General features: G+C 41.8%; 1 protein-coding gene across 20 annotated transcripts in view; it reads left to right on the top strand.

The window, feature by feature from the left end:
- The window catches only part of DOCK9 (dedicator of cytokinesis 9), a 257,697-nt gene that overhangs the window by 175,515 nt on the left and 68,039 nt on the right, over positions 1-14,143 (top strand). For all 20 annotated transcript variants that reach the window (XM_059685010.1, XM_059685008.1, XM_059684999.1 and 17 more), the window contains 12 exons: positions 795-874; positions 957-1,144; positions 1,280-1,345; positions 2,518-2,610; positions 4,192-4,315; positions 4,657-4,778; positions 5,886-5,972; positions 6,361-6,450; positions 7,728-7,843; positions 8,085-8,154; positions 9,015-9,140; positions 9,713-9,784. In XM_059685010.1, the coding sequence (XP_059540993.1) occupies positions 795-874; positions 957-1,144; positions 1,280-1,345; positions 2,518-2,610; positions 4,192-4,315; positions 4,657-4,778; positions 5,886-5,972; positions 6,361-6,450; positions 7,728-7,843; positions 8,085-8,154; positions 9,015-9,140; positions 9,713-9,784 (1,234 nt within the window). The remainder of the gene's footprint in view (positions 1-794; positions 875-956; positions 1,145-1,279; positions 1,346-2,517; positions 2,611-4,191; positions 4,316-4,656; positions 4,779-5,885; positions 5,973-6,360; positions 6,451-7,727; positions 7,844-8,084; positions 8,155-9,014; positions 9,141-9,712; positions 9,785-14,143) is intronic.

Here is a 14,143-nt window from a genome sequence, read left to right as displayed (position 1 = left end):
GAGAGAAATGGCATTGGAGGAAGGTGCAGAAGGGCCGAGAATGGAAGACTTCCGAAGGCTGTTTCTAGATGGTTGAAAGGTGTTCCATAGGGAAGCATAACCAAGCCCCTTGATGAGTGGAAGTTTCAGAGAGGTGCCCTTCCCTTGCTATGAGGAAGAGCATTCTGAGTGCTGAAAGTTTCCTGGCAGTAGGAAGGGTGAAGCAGTGCAGTGCTTGTCAGGCACACTGTAGAGGAGATTCCTGTAATGGATTGAGTCAGACCAAATACAGACACCGTACATTTCATTGAGTACCTGCGTGGTACCCGGTGTTTTGCTAGACGCTAGAGACTAAGATGACTTCTCCTTCTGAATTGTCATGATTCTAAATGAGCGAAGAATGTATGGTGAGGTTGGAATGGTTCAGGAAAACTTTAACATTTTGCTGATGTTCTTAACTAGACTTTTGCTGTCCAACTCAGTACCCACTACCACATGTGGCTGTTTAGCACTTGAAAAATAGCAAGTCCAAACTGAAATGAGCTGTAATGGAAATACACATCTGACTTTGAATAATTCGAATGCACTTTTTATAGTGATTATATATTTAAATATAATATTTTGGACATAATGGGTTAAATAAATATATTCTTAAAACTAATTTTACCTGTTACTTTTTTAAATGTGCCTACTGGAAAGTTTAAAACTACTTTTGTGGCTTGCATTATATTTCTCTGGGAAGTGCTCTCTATAATTTAGGCTTTGGAGCTCATCTAACTTATAAATGTTTGATTTTTTCTCTTCTTTGTTTGTAGACCTGAGAAGATGGCTAAGCTTCCAGTGATACTGGGCAATCTAGACATTACAATCGATAATGTTTCCTCAGACTTTCCCAGTAAGTGTAAGTTCTGTGTAATAAACAGACAAATTTTGTTTGTTTGTTTTTTACTTCAATTTGCTTGTTTTTAATTTTTCAGATTATGTTAATTCATCATACATTCCCACAAAGCAATTTGAAACCTGTACTAAAACTCCAATCATGTTTGAAGTAGAGGAATTTGTGCCCTGCCTAGCAAAATATACTCAGCCGTACACCACCTACAATAACCACCTTTATGTTTATCCCAAGTACTTGAAATATGACAGTCAGAAGTCTTTTGCCAAGGTGAGTATAAAGAATGAGGTTTCATTTTTGGTATTAAATTCTCTTGGGTTTTGGTTTCTCATGTTCTTTTATAAATATTTAAATATCCTGGCTTTTTGTCCCCTCCCCCCCTTTTTTTCTTTAAATATGCTGCAGGCCAGAAATATTGCTATTTGCATTGAATTCAAAGATTCAGATGAAGAAGACTCTCAGCCTTTGAAGGTTTGTTTTTTTATATATATTCCCATTTTCCCACTTTAATAATGCAGTTGCATGCTATGGCACAACTAAAGGAATCTGGCACATTTTAATGGACACAAACACACAAATACATGACATCACAACATATAACCACACATGCTGAACCTTACGGAATATGGAATAATTGAGTTCTTATTCCTAATTCACTATTTCTTTTTTGTTATACATTTTAGGGGTGAAGGGTTCTTATGCATGTTCAATTCAGTAAACACATTGTGCACCTGCTATGAGTCAGGCATTGTATGGATGCTAAGAATTATATTAATAACATTGATAATATAAATAATAATAATAATAGATTGACATTTATTAAATGTTTATTATAGTGTGATGATGATAATAGTAGTATATTATTGATGCTTACTGAATGCTTATTATATCCCAGGCTCTGCTCTTAGAGCCTTATAGGCACTAAACCCCTGTAATTCTCATAACAGTCTTTTGAGTTAGGTACTATGAATACCTGCATTTTTTTAGATGAGGAGATTAATGCACAGAATTTAAATAAATTGCTTAGGGTCATACATTAGGGGAACTGATGTTCAAACCCAGGCAGTCTGGCCCCAGAGCCCAAATTCCTTACTGAAACTTTATGAAAATGACTTTGCAAGAGGGGAAGGAGACAAAGTTGCAGAAAACAATGTAGTTTAGTTTCACCCTCAAGAAATTGTGTAGTTTGGTGGGAAAAGACAGTTATGGGGGGAAAAGCTCCTGGCATACAGAAGGTACTGAAAGGGTTTATTTTACAAAACTGAGTAATTAGAACAGAAAAATGCTGACGGGACACAGAGGGAGGAGTTCCTCATTTCTGGAAGGATGCACGAGAGTTTGCTTGGGGCACAGAGAAGGGAAGATCCCTGGGAGAGAGGATGGCATAAGCAGAGGCATGGCAGTGGGAAAGGGAGCCGTGAGCAAGGTCTGGTTCCGAGATAGCTCAGTGGGTGGGAGAGGAGCTGGAGGGTGAGTTGGGCCCAGGACTAAAGGGGCTTGTGGGTCTGGAGTCTCACAGGCAGAAGAAATCCATCAGAGAGGGCTAAGCTTTGCTGTGGGAGTGCTCTTTACAACACATCTGAGTTTGATTTCTTACTCTATTAATTGAATGCTGGTGTTTCCCTTGCTAACTCTGATTTCAGTGCATTTACGGCAGGCCTGGTGGGCCCGTGTTCACAAGAAGCGCCTTTGCTGCCGTTTTACACCATCATCAAAACCCAGAATTTTATGATGAGGTAAGATTTTCAAGGGAAAACCCAGTTTAACCCATTTTAAGGAAAACTCAAGTTCTTTGCTTAGTAAAGCAAAATTCAAGGGGAGGTGCATACTATACTGAAATGACAGTGATAGAACTAAATGTTCATAGCAGCACAATTCACCATAGCTAAGATCTGGAAACAGCCTAAGTGCTCATCAGCATGGAGTAAAAAACTGTGGTACATCTACACAATGGAATACTACGCTTTGGTAAAAAAGAAGGAACTCTTGCCTTTTGCAACAGTTTGGACGGGACTGGAGAGCATTATGCTAAGTGAAATAAGCCAGTCAGAGAAAGATAAATACCACATGATCTCACTCATTTGTGGAATATAGAGAACAACATAGACTGATGAACAGGGACAGATCCAAAAACAGAGAAACAGCAATCAGACTATTAATCCCCAGAGGGAAAGTAGGGGAGGGTGGGGGTAAGGGGAAGAGATCAACCAAAGGACTTATATGCATGCATATAAGCCAAACCAATGGACATGGACAACAGGGGGATGAGAGCATGAGTTGGGGGTGGCGGGGAGGATGGGGGTTAATGGGGGGGAATGAGGACACATTTGGAATTCCTTAACTAATAAAGAATTTAAAGATTTTTAAAAAAATGTTGAATTATCTATTTTCCATAATTTTTTCTAATTATAAAAGCAATGTATTTATTGTAAAAAATTAAAACTTGGAAAATGCAGATAATGTAGAAAAGAAAAACTTAAAAATCCCTCCTCTATCACTACCACAATTAATAATTCTGATATAGTTTCTTTCAAATTCATACTTAAGTATAGTTACATCTGTTGGACCTTTCTTATTGTTGGGTTTCCTTATGTAAAATTATATGTAGGTCATTAAAACTACTATATGAATTCTACTGGTAAGTGTTCTACCCTGGTTTTTCACCAGGCCTGGCTGGTGTTAAGTTAATGTAGTGGTTTCTCTCATGTGTTTTCCAGTTCCTTCTGGAATTTAAATATCGACTCTTCTAGTTTGAGTCAGTCATGTCTTAGTCTGTTTGTGCTGTTATAACGAAATACCACAGACTAACTGGCTTATAAACAGCAAATATTTATAGCTTACAGTTCCGGAGGCTGGGAGTCCGAGGTCAGAGTGCCAGCATGGTCAGTGTCGCAGGTTCTCAGGTGCATTCTCGCATGGTGGAAAGGGCTCGGGAGCTCTGGGATCTCTTTTATATGAGAGCATTAATCCTGTATATGAGGGCTCCGCACTCATGACATCATCACCTCCAAAAGCCCCTATTAATACCATCACCTTTGGGGGTTAGAACTTCAACATGTGAATTTGGGAAGGGGTTGGGGTGGGGGGAGGGGAGGACACACAAAGATTCAGCCCATACCAGTATAACATTGTATCCAGGATTCATTTCTTCCTTAGCACAGTTTACAGTCTCAGATTTCTTTAACTACAAATGTTACTATTAGTTTGGAGACCAAATGCACCCTTAGGCATTGGGTGACACGTTGTGTGGCTGCTGTCACCAAGAAATTTTGTTGTTCAGGAATATTAGAAAAGTTGTTGCTTTGTTTTCCTTGCAGATTAAAATAGAATTGCCCACCCAGCTACATGAAAAGCACCACTTGTTGTTCACGTTTTTCCATGTCAGCTGTGATAATTCAAACAAAGGAAGCACAAAGAAGAAGGATGTTGTTGAAACACAAGGTTTGAAATTTCATTATCCCTTTGATTTTTGATAACTTAACATTAGGTTCTTAGATTTTATTTTGATATGAATTTGCATTCTTTTGCAAAGGAGTTTTTAGATGATGTTCGTGAAGGTAGCATGCCTGGTTTGTATATGTAAGTTTCTATAAAAGGTCACTTTAGAATTCTAATCCCAAAGCAGTCAATGTTCTACAGAGATTGTATTCAGGGTCTCTTCAATTTGTTAACCCTGATTGATATTAACGGTTCTTGAAGATCGGGTAATTTAGTAAGATTGGCTTTCTTTCATCAGTTTTCATACACTTACAGCGAATCTGTTTTGTTCTTTGTTTCAACAGTTGGATATTCCTGGCTTCCTCTTCTGAAAGATGGAAGGGTGGTGACCAATGAGCAGCATGTTCCTGTCTCAGCCAATCTCCCATCTGGCTACCTTGGCTACCAGGAGCTTGGGATGGGCAGGGTATCGGAATTTAAGATTGATTTATCCCATTCCTTCACAAAACATTAAAGATCAGCTAAAGCAACAGTGACACAAAAAAAGCACATAGTATTTTTCCCAGTCTTGGCATCTTGGTTTTCATTATTCATTTTCAAGTAAACTTAGGCCATTGGGAAACAGTGATATTAACAGTGTCACAATGTAGAATTATAGTTCGGGCATTTTAGTATAAGCCCAGAAGTAGCAATGCCTCAGCAAGGACATGAAGACTTGGAGATATTGGATAAGGAAGGAAATCTCTGCGAACTAGCCATGCTCAAATAAAGATGCATTCTTAGGGTCATGCAAATGGTTAGGAATTATCTTCCAACATAATGTAATAAGTCCAGTAAGCAAATATCTCATCCACATGGTAGCTCGTTCTGATTCATTAATGCCTGAATTGTCTCTGATTCCTCCTATTGGTGTGTTGGTTTTGCATTTTTTTTAAGCTGTCTTAGATTATATAGACTTCAGTTTTATAAGATGCTCAGAAAAGGTTTTTGTTTCCTTTCATTTTTGAATGGCTTTTAATGTTTCTCTACATTTTAAATGGAGCCAAATGTGGGCCCATATTATGAACAAATAGTTAAAATATTCCAAAATAAGGTTAAATCATGTAACATTCATTATAGTTCCTAATCTGAACATGAGAAAAATGAAGGTTTCTGAAACTAAAAATCGGCACGAACAGATACTGACCCTTTGACTGTGCCAGGAGTACTTCCTGTCCTGTTCGCTTTATCTGGTACCTCGTGCCATCACTTTCAGAGTCCTGAGCTCGAGTTTGGTTGAGTCATCGGTGGAATAGGATTCTTTCCCTCTCAAATGGACAGTAATCCTTACAGCTGCAGCTCAACAGGAAAGATAACTTATAAAATCCAGGAAGAAGAACATTGTACTTGGGGAAAGAAAGCGGGCAGGAATTATTGTTGGTTTCATCCTGTTGTTAGCCAGGCATAGGCATGACTATCGAGTCACCAGAGCTGTTGGGGCTTCCGCACCTCATCAGGGCCCTTATTCGGGATGGTGATTGAAGCCAAGATCACTCATCTGTTGGGATTTCACCCCCTCCCCCATATTTTTCAGCATTGTGGTCCAGAAATTAAATGGGTGGATGGAAGCAAGCCACTGCTGAAAGTTTCAACTCATCTGGTTTCTACGGTGTATACTCAGGTATGCGCTAGTCCGTTAAATTAGCAGTGATTGCTCTGTGAATGAGTTGGTATAATTTTTTTTTTTCAAAACAAAAGTCTAATTGACATGTTCTATGGATATATTTTTACTCTGTAAGTCCTCTTTTGAAGGAAGGAAGTACAGATAAGGTGCTCATTGGTACGGAAATAAATGAAGAGTACAAGTAACATTTTTTAACAGTTTTCCTTTTTTGTTGGAGGATCTTTGGAAGCGTTTTTTAAAATTTGTTTTCATTTTTATCTCTTTGATATTTGCATTTTTATATGATCAGTTTTCATAGTCTAAATGAAACATGCATGCTGTAAGAAGCAAATACTTCTATTTCTATAGCAGATATGCTAATAAACTTTTTTTTTCCCCTTCCCAGGATCAGCATTTGCATAATTTTTTCCAGTACTGTCAGAAAACTGAATCTGGAGCCCAAGCCCTAGGGAATGAACTTGTGAAGTACCTTAAGGTATCAGATGGCTTTCTTAGTGACCCTTTTTTTAATGAGTTTGGAGTTGATTGGGTTTTCTCTTTGGTGGTGCTCTTAGCTAGATACTCTCGCACCATCAGCTTCTGTATGGTTTAAGATAGCACTCAGAAATGGTGCTCCTCCTACCTTCGTCCTAGTCCCACGCATACTTTTCTCCAGCCAGACCTAAAACACACTGCTCCCTGCATAGGAAACCCCTCACTTACAGAGGCCGCTCATGTTGAGCACTCACTGGGCTCACAGCACAGAATCAGGCATGTAGAAGCAGTGACTGTAGTCTTACCATTAAGGAACTTCTGGTTCATTGTAGGAGATAACACAAGCTTCGAGAATGCATAGCAGGTGGGTTCAAAACAAAACAAAACAGATAACACATGCCAGCAACCCCAGCCTTGTGCAGGGCCAGGGACCTCCTAGAGTCCTTGCACATGGGAGCAAGCAGGGTTTCTCTAAGGGAGTTACATCCAGAACATGATTCTAGAGAAACATTTTTAAAAGGAAAGTAACTAAAAGGGCATTCTAGGCATGGGGACAAAATGTAAGAAAGGTGAGACCTGCAGAAGTTTGTTTGATTTAAGCAAAGAAATTGGACTGGGTAATCCTGAAATCACTCCTGTGCCCAATCACCTTTGGGCTGCCTCAGAGAGAGCCATGTGACTTGAAGAAGAACCTTTGTATAGGTTTCCTATTGGTTCTGTAAGAAATTACCACAAACTTGGTGGCCTAGAATAGCACAAATTTATTATCTTAACACTTCTGTAGGTCAGAAGTCTGGTATGAGCCTCACTGGGCTGAAACCAAGGTGTTATTAATAGTGAGTTTCCTTTCTGGAAACTAGGGGTGAATCTGGGTTCTTACCCTAAATGCTGCCTTCATTCCTTGGCTTGTGGCCACTTCGTCCATCTCAAAGCCAACAGGTTGCACCACTGACCGTTCTTCCTTAGACACATCTCCCCTGACTCTCCTCTTTTGCCTCCCTCTTCCACTTTTAAGGACCTCTGTGGTTACATCAGGCCCACCTGACTAAATCCAGGAGCGTCCCCCGATCTTAAGGGCAGCTGGTTAGCATCCTTAATTCCCTTTGCCATGTAACATGTTCACAGACATGGACTTCTTTGTCCCTTATCCCGCCTGCCACTGCCTCCCTTTTGCTTTAGATGCGCTTCTTCCATCTTCCAACTTTCACTGAAAGTTGCTCAGTGAAAATTGGTTTAATGTCAAAGGATAACTCGGACTTTGGTATTCCATGCCTGTAGAGCCTGCATGCAATGGAAGGCCACGTGATGATCGCCTTCTTGCCCACCATCCTAAACCAGCTGTTCCGTGTCCTCACCAGAGCAACTCATGAGGAAGTCGCCGTCAACGTGACACGGTGAGAGAGGTGTAAGGTGGATACTCTCCTTCCCCTTCGGTCTATCCACATCTGGAGCATAATCATACATCCGGATGCTAGTGTGTGTTAAACATTATATTTAAGGCATGTGTAGAGGTCTCATCTAATTCTTTGTTTCCTGTGGTGCCAATAGCATCATCATTGTTCTACTGTGATAATAATGAAATGTTTCCATTTTCACATTACTATTCATTGCTTTATTCATTCCTATGGTGTGTAGGGTCATTATTCATGTGGTTGCCCAGTGCCATGAGGAAGAATTGGAGAGCCACTTGAGGTCATATGTTAAGGTATGTAAAATAAACTGTCCCAATCATTTAAATCTGTGGCTCTCCAATTTTCCTTCTAAGAACTTATTTTTAAAAAATCTAGTTATTTGGGGGTATATTTGGGGATGAAACTTAATACCTCTGCTTTCTCTTCTGTATCACATAGCCAGTGCTCCCACCTAGATGAGGGGACGTCCAAAGAGGGCAGCCTTTCATTTATTTACTTAGTATCATTTTGTCAGCTACATTTCTTCTTTTATGGGTGCTGCACATGATGTGGAAGTTTAAAGAAGAGTGTTAACTCACTCCCAGCTAGGCCTCTAGCATGGCTTCTTGCCTTCATTTTTCTTTTTCCCGCCTAAAATTCCCAGGAATACTGCTTCTCCCAAGACAGGAAGGTTAGCTCTCGCCTCCATCTACATGCTGGGATAAATATCAACAAGGTCTTCATTTATGGACAATATTCAGTAAACATGGTGGCTGCGATTGTTCTAAACAGTTGCACACGTTCCATTTAATCTTTGACAGTATGAATTTTAGCTATGTGTTCATTTAAAAAGTGAAGTTCGGGTTGTTCAGGGAATCAGATCCCCTGTGTCATGTGACACGTTTCCTGAAGTCCTTAGGAGGTGGAGCTGTGGGCTGGAGGACCACTGACCTGAGTCAGGTGATTCACATAGTTAGGTGGGTCCCCGAAGACAGCCTGAGCTCCCTCTTTCTGTCACATGACAACAACCCTTCCCACCTTCCATTTCCACACCTTCCTCCCCCACCCATGCGATTGTACCTGGGTCCCTGATCCTCCTCCTCTGGGGCCTCTTCAGCTTTCAGCTCAGCTTGGAGAACCAGTGCATTAAAGCATCTTTCCCTTTTCTTCAAAGTACGCGTACAAGGCTGAGCCGTATATTGCCGCCGAATATAAGACAGTGCATGAAGAACTGGCCAAATCCATGACCGCAATTCTCAAGCCTTCTGCCGATTTTCTCACCAGCAACAAACTACTTAAGGTATGGTGGGAGGCCAGTGTGACTCTGCAGTATGGAAACTGATTAAGGAAACTTCAGACTCCTCAGCTAGATCAATTCACCCTTTTTGTGTGCTTTTAGAGATGATCATCGCCTCCTCAAAAGCAGTAACAGAGTTAGTTCTTCAGTACCTACATTGCCCCTTGTACCGGTGCTCCTATTAAAGCTGCAAATTATTATTATACTCAAAGTTTCATGGCCTCTTAGGCATTAGTAAGTCATATTTGAATAATTGGAGGACCGTGAGTTAGAGCTTTTACAGGCAAGTGTCAGCAGGCAAGAGGAAAGGTTGCGTATGTCATCGAGCGGTGCCTCTTGGTGGGTTGCTGAGCTTATGTACCCTGTTCCCTGGCAGGGTGGAGTCACTTATTGTCAGACATGTGAAAGCAGGAGAACACCTGCCAGAACATCTGGTCCGGTAATAATTTGCCAAGAGGTTCAGCCGTGGTGTTTTGGTCACATTTGATTTATGTCAGTGACTTTGCCGGCCTAAGAGAATGAACGTCTCTTCCAACTGGTTGTTTTGCTTACTGGAATCCTTCTTTTTCTTTCAGTACTCATGGTTTTTCTTCGATGTTTTGATAAAATCCATGGCTCAGCACTTGATAGAGAACTCCAAGGTTAAGGTATGTTGCTCCATCGGGTGGTGGTTCTTAGGGAAAAGTATCTTTCATTGTGTTTGTGGCTAACATTTATTAAGCTTCCTGTGTGCTGCTTACAGTACTGCTTTAATTACTTTCGGGTGATAAAGCCTTTTAGCTTTATTACAATCCTAATGTGGGTGAGGGGAGTATTAGTCTTACCCCCCATTTTACAGATGAAGAAACTGAGGCCTGGATGCTTGCGTTACCTGCCCAAGGCCATGCATGCTGCTGGTGAATGGAGGGAGCCAGGTTTTGAGATCACTCTGGCTCAGGCCCATTCTCCTCAAGCACCGTGATCTTAAATCCTTTCCTTTGACTAGCTTAGAAATCTCCCAGTTTGTTGAAATGGGAATAGTAGTTTAAGAATTCATTTAAAATGCATTTACCTGGTGTTTCTTAAGTGTCTTGCACATCCTAGACATTTCTCAGGGATTTAGAAGCATGTCTGATGCTACTTCACGTCCTCTGTAGCCAATGAATGGACTCAGATAACATAGTCTCCCCCAGGTCTACCTCTCCGAGGTGCTGTGTGTGTGCCTGTAAGACTCTCTGGGTCTCCATGCTGTCCCAGGCTCATGTCTGGACTTTTGCCTGCCGAGGTATGACTGGTTGCTGCCTGTGTGAGCACAGATGAATTTTTATAAAGTCCTAAGACAGTAAGCACAGGTGGCATGCTGCAGAGCTCCTGAAATGCACAGTCTTGCAGTTGCTGCTGTGACTGTGAGTTCTTGCCACATCGTCGCAGAAGTGGGAGCTGGAGAGGTCTGGGTGACAGCCCAAGGTGCTTATGCAGGGAGCAGCCATTGTGGTGCCAGGCAGTCTCTCTAAATGAATGTGGGGAGGAGGGCGGAGTCCCAGGCAGGGAGGGTCAGGATCTGGGCCATCTGGACTCCAGGAGGAAGCCTTGGGAAAGGCTGGTGGGTTTTGTCAGGCAGAAGGTTGGTGGTTCAGACCCTAAAGCTGTAGTTTCCTCTAGTAGTGCCGGCGCGGGTGCCTGACCAGATGGTTTCCTTTTAAATCCAGCTTTAGCACACAGGGAGATGCCAGATGGAGGTGGGCCCTGCCTTCCACCGAGTAACGCACCATCCGAATCATGCCAGGACAGCCTTCGAAGGAAAAACTCCAGCAGACTGTCTACTTGGCAGTGTGCTGCTAGTATACGTGCTTATATACGCATGCATACACCCATGTGCACGCACACACACGTGGGCAGGTTATTTGGATATATTACCTTTCTCTTAAAAATGTTGTCGTTAAATAAATAAAAATAAATAAATAAAAATGTTGTCATATGCAGGATGGGCTTTAAGCCTATTTTAGTTTGCTTGGGCTGCCATTCTAACTACCACAGCCTGGGCAGCTTAAACGATAGAAATTTATTTTCTCACAATTCTGGAGGATGAAAGTTTGAGATCAAGATGTCTGTAGGTTTGGTTTCTTCTGAATCCTCTCTTCGTGGCTTGTGGATGGCTTCCTGCGTCTTTATACTATCCTTCTTCTGTGTTCTAATCTCCTTTCTGATAAGGACACCAGCTCTGTTAGAGCAAGGCCACTGAATGACCTTGCTTTAACTTAATTACCTCTTTCAAGACTCTGTCTCCAAATTCCGTCGTATTCTGAGGTGCAGGACATGAACATATGAGTTTTCAGGGAACACAGTTCAGTCCATAACAAGGTCCCACTGGATATTTTATTATTTTTTTGCTCTAAATCAATATAATCACTTCAGAAAGATAGATGACTTGCTTATGTTTAAAAATATAACTGATTTGTTATATTTTGAGCCCTTTATTATATGCAGACTCAAGGGTTACGAAGTTAGATGTAGTGTGGTTTGTGCCCTCACGAATTTAGGTGGGAAAGTGTACAACTAGACCATGGCAGCGATGGTCAGGGAGGTAATGAACAGTTTGAAAACACTCACAGAAGTATATTTACAATCAAGTGTCCATGATCTCTTTCTGAGACCTGTGATAGGTTAATAAAGAAACTCAATTGTATGTGCTCTTTACTCCAGAGGCCAAATTAGACCATGGACCTTTAGGGATGGTAGAGACCTGAGAGCTCCCTCCTGGTCCAGCTTCTCCCTTATGTCACAGCGGGTGAGATGGAAGTACAGACCCATGAAGTAACCTGCCCAGGGCTACCCAGCTGAGCAGAGCCAAGGCCTGACTTACGCTGGCGTCAGAATCAGTCTCTCCCAGATGCTCCGCCATGTCCCGCCCCATAACCTAGTTCTCCGGGGCCCTGGGACGTCGTTTGTTTTTGGAACTCTGTGGAACAAACCACTCAAAGGCCACCAGGCACACGCTTTTCCGGAAGTTAATTGCGTCTTGGTCCTAAAACAGTATTCAGAGAGTTTTGGGAAGTAGCTTATTTTAAAATTGTTATCCAGCTTAAAAAATAAACACTAGCATCCAAAAGGAGAAAACTTAACTATAACATAATTTACTATAAAAAGAGTCCCAAATGCCTGCTTACCACCTGGGAGAGCTGAACATGTTCGCTCTGGAAGGGTCCCCTCTGAACTTCTTTTCCGTATCACCCGGAAACCATGCTGCTTTTTCCCTAAGTCACACATTGTTGATCTAGAAACTTTTCTCTCATTTTTTGCCTTATATTTTAGGACTAGTGAGTTTTATGTGTTTCGATTAGTTATTTTTATGTTTGTCTTATACTTACATCTTAAGAATTGTTTATCTAAGTCCCTGGTCCCAGTGTTCTGAATTTGAGGAACAAGTTCATGACCGCCATTCCTGTTTGTACCACTGATGATTTCCAAAATCATGATCAAATCCCCTCAGAGTTTTTCTATTTTTGGCTGAAGATTATTAATATCATCCAATCTGTTTATAACTCTAAGCTGATTTCCTTCCTCATTGGCAAGTTTTTCTTCAAATGTCATGACCAGGCACACACCTGGGCCATGATCCATGTCAGAGCCAGATCATGCTTTTGGTGTTGAAAGTACCTGGCATTGATCGGCCTTTGGGGACAGGGCGTATGTTAGCCGAGGCCTTCAGTGCACACTCCCTGTGTCAGTGGGGTTGTGCACATTTATGTGGAGGGAGAAGTTTGTGCGCTGCTCTGCCTGCTTCTGATGCCACAGTCTTTCTGAAGATGGAGGTGGCCACATGTGCCCACCCTCCCACCCCCAGCCAATCAACTACTCTTTGTTACATTTGCTGAGGAAGGCTGTGGATCACAGCCTGTCTTTGAATAAGCATCTAAAGTAAGCAATTTCTTTGCTAGACTTCGAGTATTTCGGAGGTGGCATGTGCTTGGAATTTTAATAAGTGGCTTTTGAATAGACCTCTGAGACCTACTAAGTTTGTAACCCCCAAACCCACTGTGCCTCAATGGGCAACATATTTTAGGTAGGTTTTTTTTTTCTATCCTTTATATTTAGCAACTATAATTTCAGCAGACTCATTTTGCATTTCCTTTCCTCCCACATCGAATCCAGCAAATTGCTGGCATTCCACAGGTGTACTTGGAAAACCTGGCATCGGATAGGATGACTATATGCCGTTAAGTGTTACTTATTTAACCTTCAACCATTTTCAGGCTTAACTGAGCAAGGCAAGAGCTTTCATTTGAAAAGTGGAAGGAGGATCGTATGGTTCGTGTTCTAAATGGACTGTTCGGACTTCCCCTAAACCATATTTGTTAACCCTGTACCCAGGCGATGGCAGGATGTTTATATCCGTGCTTTCATCCATGAATAAATGCTTTGAACAGTTGTTTGCTCTGTGGAGAGCATTGAGCAGAAATGCACGCGGAGTAGAGGACACATCCTCAGCCTGGAAGCTGATGAAGACATTCAGCTTGGAACAGTTGGAGGAGAGTGCAGGAAGGTGTATGTGTGAGCTCCAGAATGACAGGAGATGAATATGGAGGTAGAGAGGGAACCTTACCTGGGCCTAGAAAGGCCAGCGTTAGAGAGAAGAGCACGAGCAGAGGCACAGGGAAGAGCTCATGCCCAGGAAAGGCCTCTGTGGCGGAGTTCAGGCTGAGGGTAGAGGGAAAGAGTGAAAAACAAGATCCACTCAGAAACAGCAGTGAGGTTATGAGGGGCTTTGAGGCCAGGCAGCCGATGATTCGGTAAAGACCACAGAGAGGTAGGTAGGTTCTTGAGCAGAAATGACAAGACGAAAGAGCGTATAAATGTCAGCAGGGAGGCTTGGAAACTTTTATATCAATGAGTGTATCGTCCCCCTGGAGTTTAGCCTGTGGAGCAGATTAATATACCTGTCATGTTAGCTCTCTAACTGCAATAATATGAAATGACATTTTAGGGTGATGCTGATGAAGATCCAGCATTGGAGGGAATGAGGTGGG

This window comes from Myotis daubentonii, chromosome 2, assembly GCF_963259705.1.
Source record: "Myotis daubentonii chromosome 2, mMyoDau2.1, whole genome shotgun sequence".
Lineage (NCBI taxonomy): Eukaryota > Metazoa > Chordata > Mammalia > Chiroptera > Vespertilionidae > Myotis > Myotis daubentonii.
This window is presented reverse-complemented; position numbering and strand designations above follow the sequence as displayed.